Here is a 20,277-nt window from a genome sequence, read left to right as displayed (position 1 = left end):
ATAGGAATCTGGAATGAGGCAGGGTTGAAACATCCTGATAGAACTCACAGCAGATTTAGACACACAGACCTTCATATGAGGAAATAGGCATTGCATAAGAGCGGCCCAGATAACAAATGCCATATGGCTGTTTCCTTCAGAACTGAATCACAAGTCCTCTGTAAGATGAGGATTGGGCCAAGAGAGATCTCATTCAGGGCAGATACCCTGGAGGTTTGCAACCTGACTGGAACAGCACTCAGGAATATAATAGGAATGAGGACTGCAACTAAGGAGGAAAGATCTATGGAATCTGAGCATCTAAGAGGAGAAGGGAACTGAGTAGGGAGGAGAAAACACTCTGGTGCATACCTTTATATGACTCTAGGACTTGGTGGTAGGGCAGGAGTTGAACTCAGGCTCAGATTGAACCTCACTGACTCTCTTACCTCCTGTCTGAGCCTACTCATGTTTCTTTGCGGGGGTGGGGGGGCAAGGTTGAAACATTTATTTATTTATTTATTTTTAGTTGTAGATGGACACAATATCTTTTATTTTATTCATTTTTTTTTTAATGAGGTGCTGAGGATAGCACCCAGTGCCTCACACATTCAAGGCAAGCGCTCAGCCACTGAGCTACAACCCCAGCCCAAGGATGAAACATTTTAATCTGATGGTAGCACAGGACACTGTACAGGGAGCCCTCAAAGCTCAAAGATTTGCCCTCCAGATTTTAAGAAAGTTCTGGAAATAACTAGATTTGCTAGTCTGTCCTCCACCAGTGGCAGGTGGCAAAGTGAATGGGGAAAACATTGTGATCTGCCCTCATGTCATTTATAGATCCAGTCCTAAGCACAGTTCTTCTAATTCACCAGTTCTTCAGGTTGAAAACAAGCCAGTCTTCTCTGTACTCTGCAGAATCACTGCCATGAATAATGTTCCTGTCAACTTGGATGTAAAAGCTGTCTTGGATGGTTCCAGGCTTGGAGTCTGTAGGGATTATGTCCCTGAACATCACTTAGCCAGTCTTCTCAACATCTAACCTTTCCCAGATCATGGCAAACACTGGTCCTGAGCATGTATTTCACCAGGCCAAAGAAGAATGGATGGTACTTCAGGTCAATGTAGTGTTCTTTAAGAAGGCCTTCAGAAGCCTACATGGATTTCAGACTAAGGAGGTGGAATCCCTTCTCAAAATGCTTGATGACCTCTCACAAGATCCTGCTGGACCCTGATGGCCTTGATGGTAATGAAAATGTGCTCATCGTTGGCCTTGGTCCTGTCCAGCTGTTTGGGCTTCAATCCACATTCCTTTTCTCACACCCCCTAGTCCTTGCTACTGATCCAGCCATTTGCAAAGACTATAGAGTGACTAGCCCCAGTCCTAGGCCTGAGGAAGTGTGTCTGTCTAGGAGGGAAAGGCACTTCCCAGGTGTTGCTTCAAGTGATAGCCCATTCCTAGTACTTATGACTTTGGCTTAGATATCCCTAGCTGGACATAGCTGAGAGGACTCCATCTTCTGACAGGGTCTGTTGCCTAAGTTCCTCTAATAACATTGCAAGTGTTAAGCCCAGAAGGATTGAAGCAATAGGGAAGTGGCAAGAAGCTGGGTATGTGTGTGTAGGTAGGGAGGGCTGGTTCCGAGGTTCATGTGGGAAGTTACAAGGGCAGCAACCTGGTGTCTCATAAATAGTAGTTGGAGGGAGATCAGGGTGACAAAGATTTGGCAGTTAAAACTAAAAAGTGGATAGAGGCTGGGAGATGTTGACAGGTGGGCAGTGCTAGCTAATGTGCTTAGCACTTACCCTGTACCAGGCTCTGTCCTGAGCACTTTACCACTTTACCAGCTCATCAAGTCTCTATATGAGGAAGAGAAGAATACCCAGAAGGAGCAGACAGAAAGTAAGAGTAGAACCAACGGAAGCTGAAGGCTGAACTGTGGGGGTGGGGAGGTATGTCTACAGGTGTGCATGTGTGTCTACACACAGGTCCATCTATGTCATCACCGTGTATATTCCCTGTGGTCAGGCTACAGGGGTCCAGGGCATGGTCATCAGATCCTGCTCAGTGACTTACTTTCATTGTCTGTTTTTGAACACTGGAGTTAATTCAGCTTCCTTTTTTAAAAAACCAACCCATTAAGTAGTGTATTTTGAACATCTGCATTAGTTCCTCCTGTCTTCAACCCAGCTGAAGAGAAGTACTATTTGGCGTGCATCTGGAGAAAGGGCCTTTTTTTTTTTTTTTTTGGTATCCAGGATTGAACCCCAGACACTTTACCACTGAGCATCCTCAGCCCGTGTTTATATTTTATTTAGAAACAGGGTATCGCTGAGTTTCTTAGGGCCTCCCTAAGTTCCTGAGGCTGATTTTAAAATTGCCATCCCCCTGCCTCGGCCTCCTGAGCCATTGAGATTACAGGTGTATGCTCCATGCCCAGCTGAAGAAACTGTCTCATGACTCCAGTGGGGAAGATTTCACCAATATTGAGCTGTGGAATCTAATTTAGATAGGTGAGACACAAGCAGGCCAAAGGCAGGGCAAAGGTAACAAGATGATAACCAACTTGTGGTTTATTTTAACCCACTCAAATCAATAAGTCAAATAAACTGCCTGAACAGCCTACCAGTGGGGGGTTGTGAATTTTACCTCCTATGAGTCAGTTAACAATTGACAAGAGGAAGCAGTTAAACTCCGTGGTATCAGTTTTAGTTTTCATTCTATTGCTGTGTAGCCACAGAGGATTCATTCACACAAAACTCACGGAAACATGCAGCTGTCCCAGGCATGAAAGGTTGCACAAAGTTGCTTCAACAGCCAATCTGTCAGGTCTGGGCCTTGCTGGGGTAGGAGAGTTTGTGACATCGAGTACTGTCCTGTGGGACATCTATACCTTCAGCCCCCCATGAGCCCTGCTCTTTAAACATTCTCAGAGTGAGGACCCCTCCTCCAGATGGTTCTTTGGAGCATCTTTAATTTCTCCCTGTCTTCCGCTGCACTGGGTCAAACGCTGTGTCTCCTGTTAAGCAAATCCCTCCTTTGGCCCTGTTCCCCTTCTCTGTTTATCTATTTATTTTGCCGTGCTGGAGATCAAACCTAGGGCTTCTCTTAAAGTAGGCAAGCGCTCTATCACTGAGCTACCTCCCCACCTTCTGTTTCCCTTTTGGGCATCTTCTTCAGACTTCTAGGCACCTCAGCTCATCGTCTGTCCTGAGCACCCTACTCCCTTAGCCTCTAGCACTCTGTTGCAATTGCTCCATTTGTTTGCTCTGCAAATATTTATCAAATGCCAATATCCAGGCGTAGTTACTAAATGCAGCTATGTTTCAGGCAGTGGCCAAAGTATTTGTACTAGCATTACCTCAATGAATCCTCACAACAACTCAAGGAGGCAGGGACTTTTATTATTCCCAGCCTTATTAGGAGGACCTTGATGTTAGAAAGGTGAGGAGATCTGCCCAAGGTCACAGGAAGGAGCTTTAAAGAAAGGAGGCAGGAAGTCTGGTTCCAAAGCCCATATTTTTATGGCTACCTGGTACTGGACTGAGGCCTTTGGGTTTTCTTCTTTTTTTTTTTTTAATATAGTAGTATTCCTGCTCCCCCCACCCCCCACACTGTGGGTTTTCTTTTCAAAATATCTCTCTTGTCTTTTCCTCCCCCTTCCCGCCCAGACCTTTATCGCCTGGTGCCTGGATGTTGTAACAGCCAGTCACAAATCTGCCTGACCATAAAGGTTCCCCTCAGCCCCAGTCCATTCTCCACACCATGTGGCCTGCCAATCTCCCTAAAACATCCTCTTCATCTTGTCATTCCTCTGCCATCAAAGAACATATAATCTCTTTGAGAAGAAGGCATGCACATATGAGCCCCTGAGATAACTCTATAATGGCGGTAAATAACAAGAACAGGGAGAACAAAAGGAACTCTAAGGTCACTTTCTGTGAATAAACTGCACAATTATAGACAGGAGTGGACAGGGCAGAAAACCTGAACTTCAGCTGAGCATTGAGCATGGACATGGAATTAGAACGGGAAAGTTTTCTAATAGAAAATGGGGGTCTTACAAGCTGGTCCCAGGCTGTCTTCTCTGCACATCCTACCCCCCTTTTTTAAAAAGAATTTTTTTAGTTGTAGATGGACACAATGCCTTTTATTTATTTTTATGTGGTGTTGAGGACCGAAACCAGTGCCTCACACGTGCTAGGCAAGCACTCTACCACTGAGCTATGACCCCAGCCCACACCCTATCCTTTGAGATATTCCTACTGCTCCTACTCCACAAGTTCCAATCCTAAACCAGGTACGGCTCTAAAGTGACCTCTGCCCTGTTCCCATTGAATCTCTTCTGGACTGAGTATTTTTCCCACTAGGCTTTCTTTAATGCTTACTTTTGCAATTGGGGTGTGTGATCAAGACCCTAATTTGAGGGCTGGAGATGTGGCTCAAGCCATAGCGTGCTTGCCTGGCATGCGTGTGGCCTGGGTTCGATCCTCAGCACCACATACAAACAAAGATGTTGTGTCCACCGAAAACTAAAAAATAAATATTAAAATTCTCTCTCTCTCTCTCTCTCTCTCTCTCTCTCTCTCTCTCTCTCTCTTTAAAAAAAAAAAAAAGACCCTAATTTGACCTTCAAAAGAAAGAGATTTGTGCTTTTTCAGAAGCAGGTTAGCAGTCGTGGTTGGTAGTATACACCTACTCAGGAGGCTGAGGCAGGAGAATCCCAAGTTCAAGGCCAATCTTGGCAATTAGTGAGATACCATTTCAAAAATAAAAAGGGTTGGGGCTGGGGCTGGGGCTCACTTGCCTGGCATGTGTGAGGCACTGGGTTTAATTCTGAGCACATAAAAATAAATAAAGGTCTATCACCAACTAAAAATAAATAACAAGGGCTGAGGATGCAGCTCAATGGTAGAGCACCCTGTGTAGAATCCCCATTAGCGAAAATACAAAAAACAAACCAGGTTAGGGGTTAGGGTGTAGTTTAGTGGAAGAGTTTTTGCTTAGCATTTGGGAGACCCTGGTTTTAATCTCCAGCACTAAAAACATAAAAAGAAAAGAAAAAGACCCCAACAACAACATCAACAAGGACAACAAGAAAAACAGAGAGTCATTAAGAGGCAGGATTTGTGGGTAGTGGTGGTGTACACCTATAATTACAATGACTCAAGAGTCTGAGGCAGGAGAATCAAGTTCAAGGCCTGTCTTAGCAACTGTTGGAGACCCTCAGCAATTTAAAGCAATCCTGTTTCAAAATAAAAAATAAAAAGGGCTAGGCACATAGCTCAGTGGTAAAGTGCCCTGGAGTTCAATCCTCAGAAAAACAAAAGAGGGGGAGGTTCTTATTTTCTTCTTTATTTTTCAGTACTGGAGATTTTACTCAGAGCCTCGCATATGCTAGGCAAGTGCTCTGCCACTGAGCAATATTCCCAACAAGAGGTACAGTTTTTCCACAAGACTTAAAGACTGCAAGTAATGGCCTTAATTCAATACCTTCTAGGATTGACGTTTTATTATTTGCTCTTTGTTTCCAATACAATATATAATTAAATCTTCACACAATTCTAAGGCTCTATGCTTTGTCCCATTTTGCAGATGAGTTTCCTGATATTGAGTTTATGGACCCTTCCCTGAATCACACAGCTAGCAATAGAGGGCTGCTTGTAGAACCCAGGCTCGTCTCTTATATCTTTTGGGAAATATTGTTATGGGCAGGTCATTTGCTCTCCCTCCAGTTATGGATGAAAACAATGCATGGGAGAATTTTTCTCCTTTGCCTGCACCAGCTTGTACAGTGTTCAAATGGAGTGCACCTTCAAGTGGAAACCTCTTTGGGCTTCCATCTCTAAATGAGGCAGTAGCACCAGACTGCCAAACCCTGAGCTCTCCCAGGGCTGACGTTCTGTGATTACTGAGCATTGGTGAAAGAGGGGGGAGCTAATTGGGTGAGTTAGTAATTTGGTTGCCAAGGTAACTCTTTTCTGATTGGAAGGAAGGGATCACAGGGTTCAACGCAGACTTTGCTGGATAGGAAAGTGGTGTCTGATCTTCACTCCATGTTTCAGCTTCTGAGCTGGAAAAAGAAAGGGAAAGAGGAAAATAAAAAAGGATAAAAATTGAATCCAAATATAGTAGCATTTATTCCTAATTTAGAATGAAATCTTAGAATGGCAGACTTTGGAATCCTCTAAAATTATAAGGTGTGGCTTTTTTTCCCCCTAAATTACTTGTTGCTTGTCAATTGACCCATATCAGCTTATTTTAAAAATGTTTTTCATTCGGTTTGTAGCTTTGGTCTTTCATCTCACCTTAGCCATTTTCTGTAGCTAGCTGTCTTCATAGGATGCTGAACATTTTGTAAGAAAATGGATATGGAACACTTGGCATTTCCTAGCTCAGTCTAGGCACCTGGGGAAGAGTTTTCCAGGGTTCCAATGGAACTACCAATTTGGGCGACTGCAAGGGTGTCATTAATATTATACTGTATGTGCAGAATTGTGCAGTGAACATCGATGCTGAATCCTCTAAGATGGTGTCAAGTTATTGGAAAGAGGCCTTAACTGTGAGCCCATAGACCTGAATTCCAGACTCAATTTGATCTCTGATTTCATAAATGACTTTGGTGAGTCACTCTGCCCCTCTGCCCTGCCCAATTCCCCAGACTAATTTTGCATCTATAAAATGGTCTAATATGACTGGGGGTATATCTCAGTGGTGGAGCACCTGCTTAGATTCCTTGAGACCCTGAATCTAATCCCCAGCTTGTGTGTGTGCATGTGCGTGCGGCGCATGTATAAACATGCATGCACCTACGCACACACACAAGCCTAATAGCTTTGAAAGATTATTTGTAAAAGTCCTGATTTTTATTCCAAAAAGGATTTTGGGGTGAATAGTAAAACTTGGCAGGAAGTTTTAGAGCTGAACAGTTACAGGATTCAGGATTTCAAGTGCCTTATACAAAGTAGGTATTGGTTTTCTCCAGTTTTCCTTTTTCGAGGATAGGACTGTACTGTGTAAACCTTAAGTTTGGCTTTAGCATTCCAGAAGCCAGCATAGTTAGTGCAGTGACATGGAATCATGGACAGTTGGGGAGGGAAAGCAAGCCCTGGATTGCTTCTAACCCTTGACCTCTGAGATCCTTCTACAGCTAAGAATCTGAGCTAACTCATGACCCCATGCTAGGGGTCCTGACTACTTTCTCTGCATGCTCAGTGCCCAGAGGTAGAAGCCCACTGTATTACTGGCAGCTCCTTTCTCAGTTTCTTTTAGAGCTTCCATAATCACTCTTCCCTTGTTGGGTAACATGAGACTGAGCACACCACAGCCCTTTCTGGGCATATAGTGGAAAATAGCTGTCTAGGTGTATTCTGGAGGTAGGTGTTCCTCAGAGACCATCAGCCCCACGTATTTGAGAATGGGACAAATGAAAACAAGTCAAAAAGGGAGATAGAAGCCAACCATGATAGTACTTGCCTGTAATCCCAGCTTGGTAGGCTGAGGGAGGAGGATCACAAGTTCAAGACCAGCCTCAGCAACTTAGCAAGACCCTAAGTCACATAGTGAGATCCTGTCTCAAAAAAAAAAAAAAAAAAAAAAAAAAAAAAAAAAAAAAAAAAGGGCAGGTGTGTGTGTGTGTCATAGACAATAAGAACACAACTCAGAGTACTCTCTCTCTAGAAAACAGTTTTGGCATCTTGGCTTATACTGTTTTATGAATAACTGAGGATCCAGTTAGTTGGCCACAGAGGCTGAGCAACTTGCCCAAGATTCCCTCTCTGCTTAATAAGTGGACTTGTAAAACCAGGTACCCTGTCACTCAACCTAGCTCCTTCCTTGTATTAAAGCAATGGAAGGAGAGCAGTAGAAAGGGTTGCTGTGTCACTGAAGGGCCAGAGCAAAGAGGGAGGAGCCCTTTAATAAGCTCTCAGCCACTTTTCCCACCACCAGTCTTGCATCTTGAGCAGCCTCCTCACCAACAGTCCACTTAAATGACCACAGTAGAAGGAAAAAAGAAGTGATAAGCTGCTCCAGCTGCAGTGACTGGTGGATCTAAAATCCTTTGCCAACAGTCAGAGGCAGCTTCATAACACATTTGCCATCCCTAACTATTAATCCAAAAGCTGTGAGGTTTTGGTGAATGGGATTGGTCCAAAACCTGACCTCACTTTCATTTAATTTCATGCCAGCATTGATACACACCCAGCTGAGCAGACCTCAGTCTAACTAGTGAGTTCTCAGACACAAAGGCGCTCTAATTACCATCCGCACGCCAAGCTGACAGGGATTTCAAGTGTTTTCATGTTTATGGAGATCTGAGAAGTGTGTTCTGTACAGCTTCCCCCACTGGTGGCAAGTACAAAATTAAACCAAACAAAAAAACCAACACATTTATTCAAAACAGGTCTTTCAGTTAAGTTAAAATCCTATAATCAGGATAGCCACGATTCCAGACACTCCGGTGCGAAGTGTAGATATGTCAACAACCACATCTGGATGCTGAACAAGCCAATGACTCTTTATAAAACTAAAACAACAAAACGGTCTCAGCGCCCTCAGAGGGAGTGAACAGTATGTTCCATGCACTTCACCATGATCACAATGGCAAAGCCTGCAGCTTCTCTATTTGGAGGGTCACATTTTCTACTCGGTTTCTTTCACTTACAAAGGCGAGCACGGCTGGGGGAGGGGCAGGGGGAGGAAATCAACTCTGTCTACCCAGGGAATTGCAGCTGTTATTGCAAATGGCCCTGGAGAGCCCATTATAAGATGCTGAGGCTGTGTCCCTTGAGTGCCTGTCACGTGGTGCATTGCTAGGCCCTCGACCTGGCCCCCAGAATAGCCTGCGCCACCTGCTTGAATAGGGGAACAGAGCCGAGGGGGTGAGGAGGGACCCTGGACCACATCTCAGGACATTTTCCGTGAAAGCACGGAGCCCGAGCAGGGGCGGTGGCCACCCGCAGGAAGCACAGGCTCCCAGCACCTCTCTACTTCCCCACTCATGGTGGCGGTGGCGCGCGTGTCCTCAGGAGACTCAAGCACTTGCAAAACACTGCGCTCTTCTCCGAGCACAGGCAGACCCGGTTACCCACCCTGCAGGAGTCCCGCAACACAGCGCGCGGCCAGGAAAGCAGTGACCTTGAACTCTAGGAAGGACAGGCCGGCACCGAAAACACACATTAGAGAGGACCGGGTTCATTCCACGCCTCGCCTTACCCTTCCACCACCCAACACGCCCACCGCTGCCTACCATACCCGTCTGTGGCTACAGTCCTCACCCAGCACCCTGAAAACTGCAGTCAGTTGCAAAGAGAGAGCAGAGGAAAAAAAAAAGGTTACTCCTATTCAACCCCAAGAGAGTGTTTTCGTAGTACCACATTTTCTATATTAAAACAAATACCCCCCAAAGTCACGAGATGATATTTTAAGTGTCGTAAAATTTCGAATCCGGTTGATTGGGGTAGATTCCTGAAATTATCGTCTACTCTTGTCCCCTTCTCTCGAAGTGGATCAGGAACCAGCCCTGAAAAGATAAAGCAAGTAACTGGGACCATGCTCCCGTCGTTGTGAAGCTTGGCGATCCTGAGAAGTGTGGCCCGTGGCCACGTGGTCATCCGGCTGGCCCCAGAGACTGCGCGGAACCGCACACTGCGCAGTCGGGTCATGGGTCACGCCAAACAAGGAGTCCTACTGAGTGTGAGCTTGGGGTGCGCTCTGTAATATCTGCCTTAAATAGGGCTAATGAAATCCTGGATTGGGGCCCTCGACCTCAGTTCCCCACGAAGACATTGGCGATTTTTTGGTTCCCAGTCTTCGTTAACTTATTTTTTTCTACTTCTGAAAGCGATAGTTCTCCACTAGTCTGAACAGGGTCCTCCACTAGTCTGAGAAGGGTCGCAGCCCTCGAGGGAATCCCTTGTCCCATAGTCAGAGGCTGGCGCTGTGGCCACCTTGGCTGTTAGCTGCCAGGGACAAGAACGCCGTCTGTGGCTCTGAGTTGCGCCCTCCTCCCGGACGCACCAGGATCACTGCAGGCCGCTCTAGGGCTTCGGGGCGAAGGGGGCTCGTGCACTGGAGCCGACAGAGGACCCAGGAGCCGGTGTTGGGGAAGCTTTGCATGTAACTGCAGACGTCGCGAATGAAGCCTCCTGACTGCCTCCTTGATGAGGTTTCCCGAGAGCACGAGCTGCTGCAGGAGTCGGTGCGGATCGTCGTCGCCAGTGCAGGTGTCTGGTTGGGACCCGCGTCGCTGCTGCAGTCGGCGGGACGCGGCAGCACTCCGTAGCCATCCTCGCCGGCACGGGCCGGTCAGAGGCTGCGGGATGCCCTGTTTGCCAGCTCCGGGAGGCCCATCAAGGCCGGGCTGAGAGGACAGTGGGGACAGCGCGCTTGGGCCTGAGGAAAGCTCCGCCACGCAATAGGGCGCAGCGCGACCTCGCACGCGACCGCGGTCCCCGAGGGCGCAGCGTAGGGCTCCTGGGGGCGCTAGCCCCCCAGCCTCGGCGGACACGGGCCGCAACAGCAGCGGAACGGCCGGGGACCGGGCCTTGTCTGCCGGCAGCGCCACCGGGGGCTGCAGCGGCGGCCCCGGGGGCACGCACCGGGAAGCCGGACTGTCGTGCGCCGCGTCCAGCTGCAGCGTTTGGCCGATCTGGGCCACCAGTCGGTCCACCTCGCCCGAGCCTTCCAGCGTCACCGACTGCTTCAGCAGGAGGAAGCTGTCGTCGTCGTCCTCCTCCTCCCCCTCCGCTTCCTCGCCGGCTTCCTCTTCCTCCTCCCTCCGGCACGGCATGGTCCCCTCCCGGGCACCCAAAGCTCTGCGGGCGTAGCTGGGGGCTCCTCTACCGGCGCGTTTGGCGGGCCGCGGCACAGGTGGGCCCGGGCCGAGGTTGAAGTCGGGGCCGGGGCTGGGGCCGGGGTCGGGGTGACGCGAAAGCCGGGACCAGCCAGGCGGTCGCGCCGTGCGCCTGCAGCCTGGGAGCCGGAATCCTGCCGGCTCGGGTTGATTTGTAAACAATGGATGACGTCCGCGGGCCCTACCACAGCGCCGAGCCGGGGGGCGGTGCGGTGCCCTTCGAGGGTAGGGTTCCTTTAGGGCTGGGGTCTAGAGTGAAGCCTGACTGCCTCTGCGCGCTACACCTCTGCCTCTGTTTGTGCGCGTGCAATGGAGTGCTGATCGTGGCTCCCTCAGCTGGACGTGATTGGCATTCCAGAAGATAGACACCCTGGCGGACGCCGTTGGTTTCTTCCACACACAAGCACACACACTTCCACACACTTCCATACACTCCTCCTCTCCGTACGTCAATTCGTCTGGTTTTAGCATTTGCGCTTTTGAGGTCAGATTGCCGGCGTCAAGGCGAGGGTGGCAAGAGAGGGAGTCAGACTAGGAATCGGTGTGCCAATTATGGAAACGAGGCTGACAGACACGAAAGGAGGAAGGGGACCGTGTCCTGCGATGGAGGTGGTGGAGTTGGAAATGGCAAAGAAAGGCCACAGATGAATGTTTCTTGACTGGGAGCTTGGGAGTGTGGGGGCCTGGACTGGGGTTGGCATTGCTGGAGAGGAGGAGATTGCCCGTCTTTGGAGGAGCTGTGAGCTGGAAAGTTTTTAGAAGAACGCATTAATCCAATGGGGAATATCTTTCCTGAGGGGTTAGCAAGAGAGGAAAATGATGTGTTTGGATGAAAATGAAGCCACAGGCCATCTTAACCCTTCAAGATACCGTGGTTGACTTAATGGTTAACCGAGACTTCATTTCTTTTTCCTTTTCTTTTTCTTTTGTTCTGGTGATTGAATCCAGAGGTGTTTTACAAGTTAATTACATTCTCAGTCCTTTTTATTTTTTATTTTTGAGACAGAGTGTAAGTAGGTTGCTTAGGGTCTCGCCAAGCTGCTGAGGCTGGCCTGGAACTTGCAATCCTCCTGCCTCAACCTCCCGAATCTCTGGGTTTATAAACGTGCACCACAGTGTCTAAGATTTCCTTTTTTTTTTTAATGATAATTTTTAATTTATTGATTTATTGATTTTCGGTTCTAGAACAGAATCTAGGGCCTCAAGTATGGTAGGAAAGTGCTAAGTGTTTTACCAGTGAGCTATACCCCTAGCCCAAGAGTTCATGCTTCAAAAGGAAAAAGGACAGAAAATAATCCTTTAATGACATGTTGTGTTGAAATCTTTAGGCCTTTATTAAAAATCCCAAATTCCCCAGGCATACCTTTAAAACACCATGCTTTTAAGTATACTTGGTGGACCAGTGTAAGTAGGGGCCTAGCCAGTGAGTGCCATATTACTGGACTCGAAACTACTCAGGGTACTGAACATTTAATAGCCAGAAGGCAATATAGAAAGATCCTGTATCTAAATAAATAAATAAATAAATAAAAGTAAGCCAAGGGAGAGAAATATATCAGGGTGATGAAAATATTCTTTTTTTTTTTTTTTAATTTGCCTGGTGCTGGGGATCAAACCCAGGGCCTCATGCATGCAAGGCAGTTGCTGTACTAGTGAACTATAGCCTTACCCAGAAATATTATAAATTACCCATTTACCAAAAAAATTGAGTGAATAATTAAAATTAAAGAATTGTATATATATATATAAATTGTACATCAATAAAGTTGTTTTAGCTGGTGTGGTAGTGTGGTCCCAGTAACCTGGGAGACTGAGGGAGGAGGATTGCAAGTTTGAGACCAGCCTGGACAATTTAGCAAAATCCTATCTCAAAAAGATAAAAAGGGCTTGGGATTGCTGGGTATGGTGGCCCACAGCTGTAATCCCAGTGGCTCAGGAGGCTGAGGCTGGAAGATTTCAAGTTCAAACCTAGTCTTAGCAATTTAGCAAAGTACTTAGCAACTCAGGGAGACCCTATCTCCAAATAAAATATAAAAAAGGGATGGGGATATGGCTCAGTGGTTAAGCACCTCTAGGTTCAATTTCCAGTACCAAAAAAAAAAAAAAAAAAAAAAAAGGTTTGGGATGTAATTACATCCCAAATGTAATTCATTCAATCTCCAGTACTAAAGAAAGAAAAAAAATTAGCCCTAAGGCAGTCATACAGAGAAGCCAACTAGGAAAGTGTGGGCTATGTGCAAGTTGTAAGGAGCTCTTTAAAATTTAAAGGGGCTCCTTTAAAAAAGAGAGGAGAGTAACATGGCATAGAAAAGGAAGTGTAATAGGGGATACAGGTAAGTCGAAAACAAACATCTTGGTAGACAGTTCAAGGATGAGAAGTACAGGAGCAAACTTTAGGAAGGGGTGAGATGGAGGAAAGGGGTGGGGCTGGTTCAAAAAGAGCTGGTTTATTTTTGTCAAGAGGGAGGGAACAGGGCTGGGGTTGAGGCTCAGTGGTAGAGCACTCACCTAGCACATGCAAGGCCCTGGGTTCGATCCTCAGCACCACATAAAAATAAATAAGTGAAAGAAAGGTATTGTGTTTAACTACAACTAAAAAATAAATGTTAAAAAAAAGTGTGGAGGGAAGAATGTGAAAACAGAGGAAAAGGGGTTTTGAAGAAAGTCATTGAATTTCTCTTTTTTTGTGGTGCTGGGGATTGAACCCAGGGCCTTGTGCATGGGAGGCAAACACTCTACCAACTGAGCTATATCCCCAGCCCAAAAGTCATTGAATTTCTAAATCTAGGATATCTGGACTTTTTTGGGTTTTCATAAAAACCATCATCTTGTTTTAGTGGATTCCTTAAGATTTTCTGTATAAGAGATCACATGGCATTCACAGAAATAGTTTTGCTTCCTTTCTAGTCTGGATGCCTTTTATTTTTCTTAACTAATTGTCCTGGCTATAACCTCTAATAAAATTCTAATAGAAGTGGTAAGAGCAGACATCCTCATCTTGTTCCTGATCTTAGGGGACAGCATTGTCTTTCATATTAGGTATGGCATTAGCTGAGGATTTTCCATAGATAGATGACCTTGAATCAGGTTGAGGACATTTACTTCCATTCCCAGTTTGCTTTTCATTTTCTCTTTTTGTCATGAAAAATTCATCGTTTCATCTTATTTATAAATTTGTTTATTTTTCCCCATCCTGACATGTTGTTCAAGAGTATGGTCAAGCAGCTGTTTACTGATTATGATATTCAGAACCTTCAGAACTTAATTATGTAAACTTTTGAAACAGGATGGGGAGGTGAAAAAAAAATAAAATTTTAAGATGAAAATAATTATATCATTTGTGTTTTTATTCTCTGACTCAAAATTTGTCTCTTACATCATTATAGGCATGAAAAATGAAAACTAGCATAAACATTTGGAAAAATATACAACTAAACATGAACCTACCCTGAACCATGATTCTACTCCTAAATATTTATCCATATTTGTACATGGGGTCTACTTCAAGGCTTGTAGGCACGTGATCACAGCAACTTTATTGATAAAAGCCAAAAAACTGGAAACAAGTATTCACCAATAGATAAGCAACCTAAGGAACATTCATACCTTGATGATGACAGAATACAATTTAGCAATAAAGAGTCCTGAATATTGCTATACTTAGAAATGTGGATGAAGCTCAAACCAGAATGCTGAGCAAAAGAAGCCAGAGGATAAAAGAGCACATACCATATGATTCTGCTTATATGAAGTTCTAGAACAGGCAAAGTGATTTATAATGGGAAGAAAAGCAGAAGACTGATTACATTTGGAGAGGGTAAGGTGGGCCAGATGGAAGAGGCATGAGGGAAATTAGGGGAGCTGATGGTGATATTCTATATCCAACTCTCTTGATTTGGATATAACACAGAGCCCTGTGGTAAAACTCATCACATGGTACATTTCAATACATTACAAATTTTACATGCAAAGTAAAAACTGCAAACGAATATTGAATTCTAGTTAATAGATATGCTGATGAGCTTAGAAATGAGATGATGCTTGCAATTTAGTCTGAAGTACATGAAAATGTGAAATAGATTAATACATGGATAGAAGGATGGTTAACAGGTAGATTGGTGATAAAGCATGTATAGCAGATTATTAATATTGCAAAATGATCCATCAGTTCCACTCCTAGGGATATCCCTAAAAGAACTGAAATCACACATTTACACAAAAATGTGTACACAAACATTGATAGCAGCGTCATTCATAATGGCCAAAAAGTGGTAACAACCCATATGTTTATCAGTTGATGAATGGATGAATAGAATGTCAAATAATCATAGAGTGGATTATTAGTGAGCACAAAAAGACAGAGAGTGTTAATCCATGGCCCAACATGGATGAACATGCTGAATAATAGAAGCCAGGCACAAAAGCCAACATATGATCTCATTTATATGAAATGTTCAGAATAGACAAATCCATAGAGACAGAAAGTAGATTAGTGGTTGCCAGGGGATGGGAGGAGAAGGGAATTAGGACTAACTGTTAATGGGTATGGGTTTTCTTTTTGCAGTGATGAAAATATTCTGGAATTAGTGAGGATGTTTGTACCACATAATGAATCTACTAAAAATCACTGAAGTGTGTACCTTAAAATGGTGAATTTTATGTTATGTGAGGTAAATCTCAACTTTTTACAGAATGTTAATGGTAGAATCTAGGTGCTGGTGGTGGGCAAGAGGGTGTTCACTGTCAAATTCTTTTAGTTTTGTTGAACATTAAGATTTTTGTAATCAAATGTTAGGATCAGCAAGCCTCAGAAGAGGGATTAATTGTGTGACACTCTTTAGGGGCATTGATACTAGCTGTTGGGAAGGGAAGAAGGGAGGAGGGGGGATTGTCCACCTACTTCAAGGTTGGCAGGTGCACACAGGGGACTCACGGAGGCTCACACTCCAGGGGGAAGAGGATGTTGGTATCTGCTACGGTTGACTAAATTCTGTGCTATGAAGGATTTCAATCTGTATTGGGAGGATAAGACACAAAAGTTGGCAAAGCCAGCAGCAGCCCTGAGTCTAGGAAGGAGCACAGCAGGTGCAGGGTGCTTCTTGGCAAGGACCCTTTTGCCTGTTAGTTACCTAGACCTGGAAGCTCTGGAGCCTGGCTGGCTGGGGAGCAGGGGTTAATATGGAGAATTTAAGAGATTAGGGAATTCAAACTGAGATGCTAAGAGGTGTCAATGAGGTTTTAAACACCTCTCAGTAGAGCAGCACAGGGAGCTGTGGAAGGCAGAAGTTGAAATGTCCTGAAGCTGCTCACTGGGCAGGGAAGATAAGCAGCCACTGACTAAATAGGGTGCTAGAGCAGTTGGATCTAGAACCCAGTGGTTAAAATGTTGTGACTCCGATGCTGCAGTGTGGAGTATTTTGCCATATATGAAAGGAAAACAGACTCAAGTTTGGAGAGGTGGCTGGAGCATTGCAGCCCAGAGGTGGGAGACTTGTGCAGTGTTCTGTTGAATAATGTCCCCCAGGTTCCCATTACTCGAGAATCTGCAAATGTGACTTTTTTAGGAAAGAGGGTCTTTGCAGAGGTAATAAAATGAAGTTGAGGTCATATTGGGTAAGAGTGGGCCCTAACGCTGAGTTGGCATCCTCATAATATGAGAACTATTTGGATATAGTGACACACCAGAAGAACACCATGTGGTGACAGAGGCAAAGATTGGATTTCTGTTGCCACCAACCAAGAACACCAAGGAAAAAGAAGCAAGGGATTATGTTTATTGTTGCAACTCAGACTGGCAGCTCCAGGACTGATAGTCTCTGTAATGGGTGTTAGGTCATGTGAGGCCCAGATCTACCCAGAGAACAGGAATCAACAGTGAAGAGATGGAAAGACAAGAGCTCAACAAATCCCTCAGGGTACATGGATCATAGCGGGGAAAGGGCCACATCACTACTATGTGAGGATGACCCACAAAGGCTGAAGCAGTGAGTGTTCCCATTTCTGAGACTACGTTGCTTTTGCCAAATGGGTGCTGAGGGGACTGAAAAAACAGATGCTCAAATTCAAAGTGTGATTGGTTGTAGGTGTCAAGGAGAAACAGTCTGGAATCTGCAGAGACTTCATGACCATCTGGATGGCCTATCACAGCTGTGCTATGGGCAAAGTTGTAAGCTAGGAAACACTCCTGGGTAACCTAATTCACTACATATTTTTTTAATTCTGGCTTTACTTATTTGAATAGGAAATACAACTACATGGTTCAAAATCCAAAAGGCAAATAGAGCATCATCTGTTGTGTGTTCTTGAGGTTATTTTATGCACTTTATTCATTTATTTTCTGCCTCCTCTTGTTAAATAAGTAGAAGCTGTATGGGGGCTGCTGTTTGTCTCCCAATTACCATTCTTTCCCTTAATAACCCCAAGTTGTAGCTGCACCAGAGCCACAAGACATTTATCAACATTTTTTGCAAACAGATGTGGTCATGTGATTAAGTTCTGGCTAGTGAGAAAGATACAAGTAAAAATATTGTGTGATACTTTTGGAAAGTCTCCCTATGAGGAGAGGGCAAGCCTCTCTCTTCTCTCTCTGTCTCTCTCTCTCTGGCACTGGAGATTGAACCTATGGGTGCTTTATCACTGAGTTACATCGCTAGCCCTTTTTTATTTTGAGACAGGGTCTAACTAAATTGCTTAGAGTCTGGCTAGATTGCTGAGACTAGACTTAAACTCGCCACCCCCTTGCCTCAGCTTCCCGAGCTGCTGGATTATAAGCATGCATTACTGCACCTGATGCCTTTCTCTTTTGTATTCACCATGTTGCCTGAATGTGGATATGATAGAGTTCTAGTAACCATATCAGTCCATGAAGATCAGGGATGAAAGGTCAGTGGATATAAAGGAGTCTCAAAGATACAAATACAATCCTAGACTTCCTACCTTTGAATATCTTTTATGTTGGAAAGCAATAATCTTCTATATTGTTTAGGCCAACCACAACTTTTTTAGGTGGGGGAGGGATACTAGGGATTGAACTCAGGGGCACTGTCCCTGAACCACATCCCAGCCCTATTTCAGGGTCTCACTGAGTTGCTTAGTGCCTTGCCTTTGCTGAGACTGGCTTTGAATTTGTAATCCTCCTGCCTCAGCCTCCAGATTAACAGGCATGTGCCACTGTGCCTGGCACAACCACAACCTTTTCAACGATGATACTAACATAATCAGAAAATCTGCAAAGACAGTTTGGTGAGTACTGCTAATCAGGCTTATGAGCAGGGCTCCAAGCAAAATAGATAATAACAGTAACTACCAAATATTGATGATTAGTATGTTTTTCTTGTGGTACTGGGGATTGAATGCAGTGGTGCTCTATCATTGAAGTATATCTTAAGCCCTTTTTTAAATTTTAAATTTTGAGATAGGGTCTCACTAACTTGCAAGACCATTCTGATTTTGTCATCCTCCAGCCTCAGCCTTCTGAGTTGCTGGGATTTCAAGCCACCATGCCAGGCAAATGTCAATTATCTTTAAAAGTTTAGTTGAGGGGCTGGGGATGTGGCTCAAGCGGTAGCGCGCTCACCTGGCGTGCGTGCGGCCCGGGTTCGATCCCCAGCACCACATACAAACAAAGATGTTGTGTCCGCCGATAACTAAAAAATAAATATTTAAAAAATTCTAAATAAAATAAAATAAAAATAAAAGTTTAGTTGAAAAAAAGTTTTGATTAAGATATAATTGACTGGGCTAGGACTGTAGCTCAGTGGTAGAGCGCTTGCCTAGCTTGTGTGAGGCACTGGGGTTCGATCCTCAGCACCACATAAAAATAAACAAAATACAGCTACAAAATTTTTTAAAAAAATGATATAATGGACATATCATAAAATTCACCCATCTAAAATGTACAGTTCAATAACTTTTAGATATTTGCAGAGTTGGGCAACCATTACCGTAATCATAATCTAATTTTAGAACTTTTGTATCACCCCAAAAGGAAACTTTGTGCCCACTAGCTATATATTAGGTATTTATTCTATTCCTGGAAACCTGAAGAGTGCTTTACACTCAGTACTCAGTCTTCCAGTAACCTCTGAGTTTGGTTTTATCCCCTTTTCATAAATAAGAAAAACCCTAAAGTAAACCTGCCCAAGATGACACAAACTCCTAGTGCCAGATCCAGGATTCAACTCAGCTTTGTTTTGTTTTTTAAGAGACTGGATCTCGGGGGCTGGGGATGTGGCTCAAGCAGTAGCGCGTTCGCCTGGCATGCGTGCGGCCCGGGTTCGATCCTCAGCACCACATACAAACAAAGATGTTGTGTCCGCCAAGTACTAAAAAATAAATATTAAAAATTCTCTCTCTCTCACTGTCTCTCACTCTCTCTTTAAATAAAAAAAAAAAGAGAGAGACTGGATCTCACTCAATTGAGTCAAATGTATGAAAGATGATATATCATGAGCTTTGTAATGTTTTGAACAACCAATAAAAAAATATAGACAGTAAAAATAAAAAAAAATTGTACTTTACTTTTAAAGCAGATAAAAGTTATAAAAAATGTGCTGCATTTTTTTCTAATACAGAAGAGGATATCGAGGAAGTAATTTATTCCTTTTTCTTATAGAAATAATAACCTTTTTGTGATTTTTATGTATTTTTAACCATACTTAGGATGATTGTTTTGTCTTGTTTTCTCAAATTATCTTCAGAGCATGTGAGATAAAATTTGTATCTATGCAAAAAAAAAAAAAAAAAAAGAGAGACTGGATCTCACTACGTTGCCCAGGCTGGCCCTGAACTCCTGCCTCAGGCTCCAAGTACCTGGGACTACAGGTGTGTACCACCTGGCCATACTAAACCCAGTTTTGATTGATGTCCAAGCCTGTCCTTCTTTAAGGACTACCCAGATTTCCTAGGCTTTGGAAGCTGGTCTTTTAAGCTCTGCCTTGTTCTTACTCCCCAAGGCCTGTGGATTATTTCTATTAGTGTGTCGGGCAGCATCTGTGGTCCAATTGCTGATGCCCTTCACTTTTCCTCGTCCAACCTCTGAGAGCCTGTGTCTGGGCCTCTGCCTCTTTCCCTTTAGTCCACTCTCCTGACAGATACTTCATGGTGCCTAGCTGTGCTCAAGTTACCCCTACCCCTACTCGGAATAGGTCCACACTGCCTCCTGAGCAAAGTCCTCAGCTCCTCAACACAACATCCAGACGCTCAGAGGCCCTGCCCTGCTCCACTTATGCAACTTCATTTTGTCCTCTACCCTTGCCCAAGCCCACTGCTCCTGACACAACGGACCCTTGCCAGCTTCCAGGTGTATCTTCCATGTTCCTGATCTTCATGTAGAGAATCCCCTGCACCAGACTCCACCTGCCTAAATCTTACCCACTCCAGCTACAAATGACCTCCAATGATGCTGTCTCTGCTCTTGCCAAAAGGCAGTGCTTCCTCCTCT

General features: G+C 44.7%; 1 protein-coding gene, 1 non-coding gene and 1 pseudogene across 2 annotated transcripts; all 3 read right to left on the bottom strand.

Annotated features, from left to right (window-relative positions):
- Positions 1-809: 809 nt before the first annotated feature.
- Positions 810-9,645, bottom strand: LOC113187110 (nucleoside diphosphate kinase A pseudogene; annotated as a pseudogene).
- Frat1 (FRAT regulator of Wnt signaling pathway 1) lies at positions 8,359-10,996 on the bottom strand. The gene has a single exon (XM_026394793.2). The coding sequence runs from the start codon at positions 10,770-10,772 to the stop codon at positions 9,939-9,941; it is 834 nt and encodes a 277-aa protein (XP_026250578.1). The 5' UTR covers positions 10,773-10,996; the 3' UTR covers positions 8,359-9,938.
- A 2,523-nt stretch (positions 10,997-13,519) lies between these two features.
- On the bottom strand, positions 13,520-13,593 carry Trnag-ccc (transfer RNA glycine (anticodon CCC)). The gene has a single exon. It is a non-coding gene; the product is annotated as a tRNA-Gly (tRNA).
- Positions 13,594-20,277: the final 6,684 nt, after the last annotated feature.

Source organism: Urocitellus parryii, chromosome 5 (assembly GCF_045843805.1).
Source record: "Urocitellus parryii isolate mUroPar1 chromosome 5, mUroPar1.hap1, whole genome shotgun sequence".
In the NCBI taxonomy this organism is placed as follows: domain Eukaryota; kingdom Metazoa; phylum Chordata; class Mammalia; order Rodentia; family Sciuridae; genus Urocitellus; species Urocitellus parryii.
The sequence above is the reverse complement of the archived record's forward strand: the minus strand, read 5'-3'. Positions and strand labels throughout refer to the sequence as shown.

Coding starts and splice junctions, on each gene's coding strand:
- Frat1 (XM_026394793.2), bottom strand. CDS start 10,772: ATGCCGTGCCGGAGGGAGGAGGAAGAGGAAGCCGGCGAGGAAGCGGAG.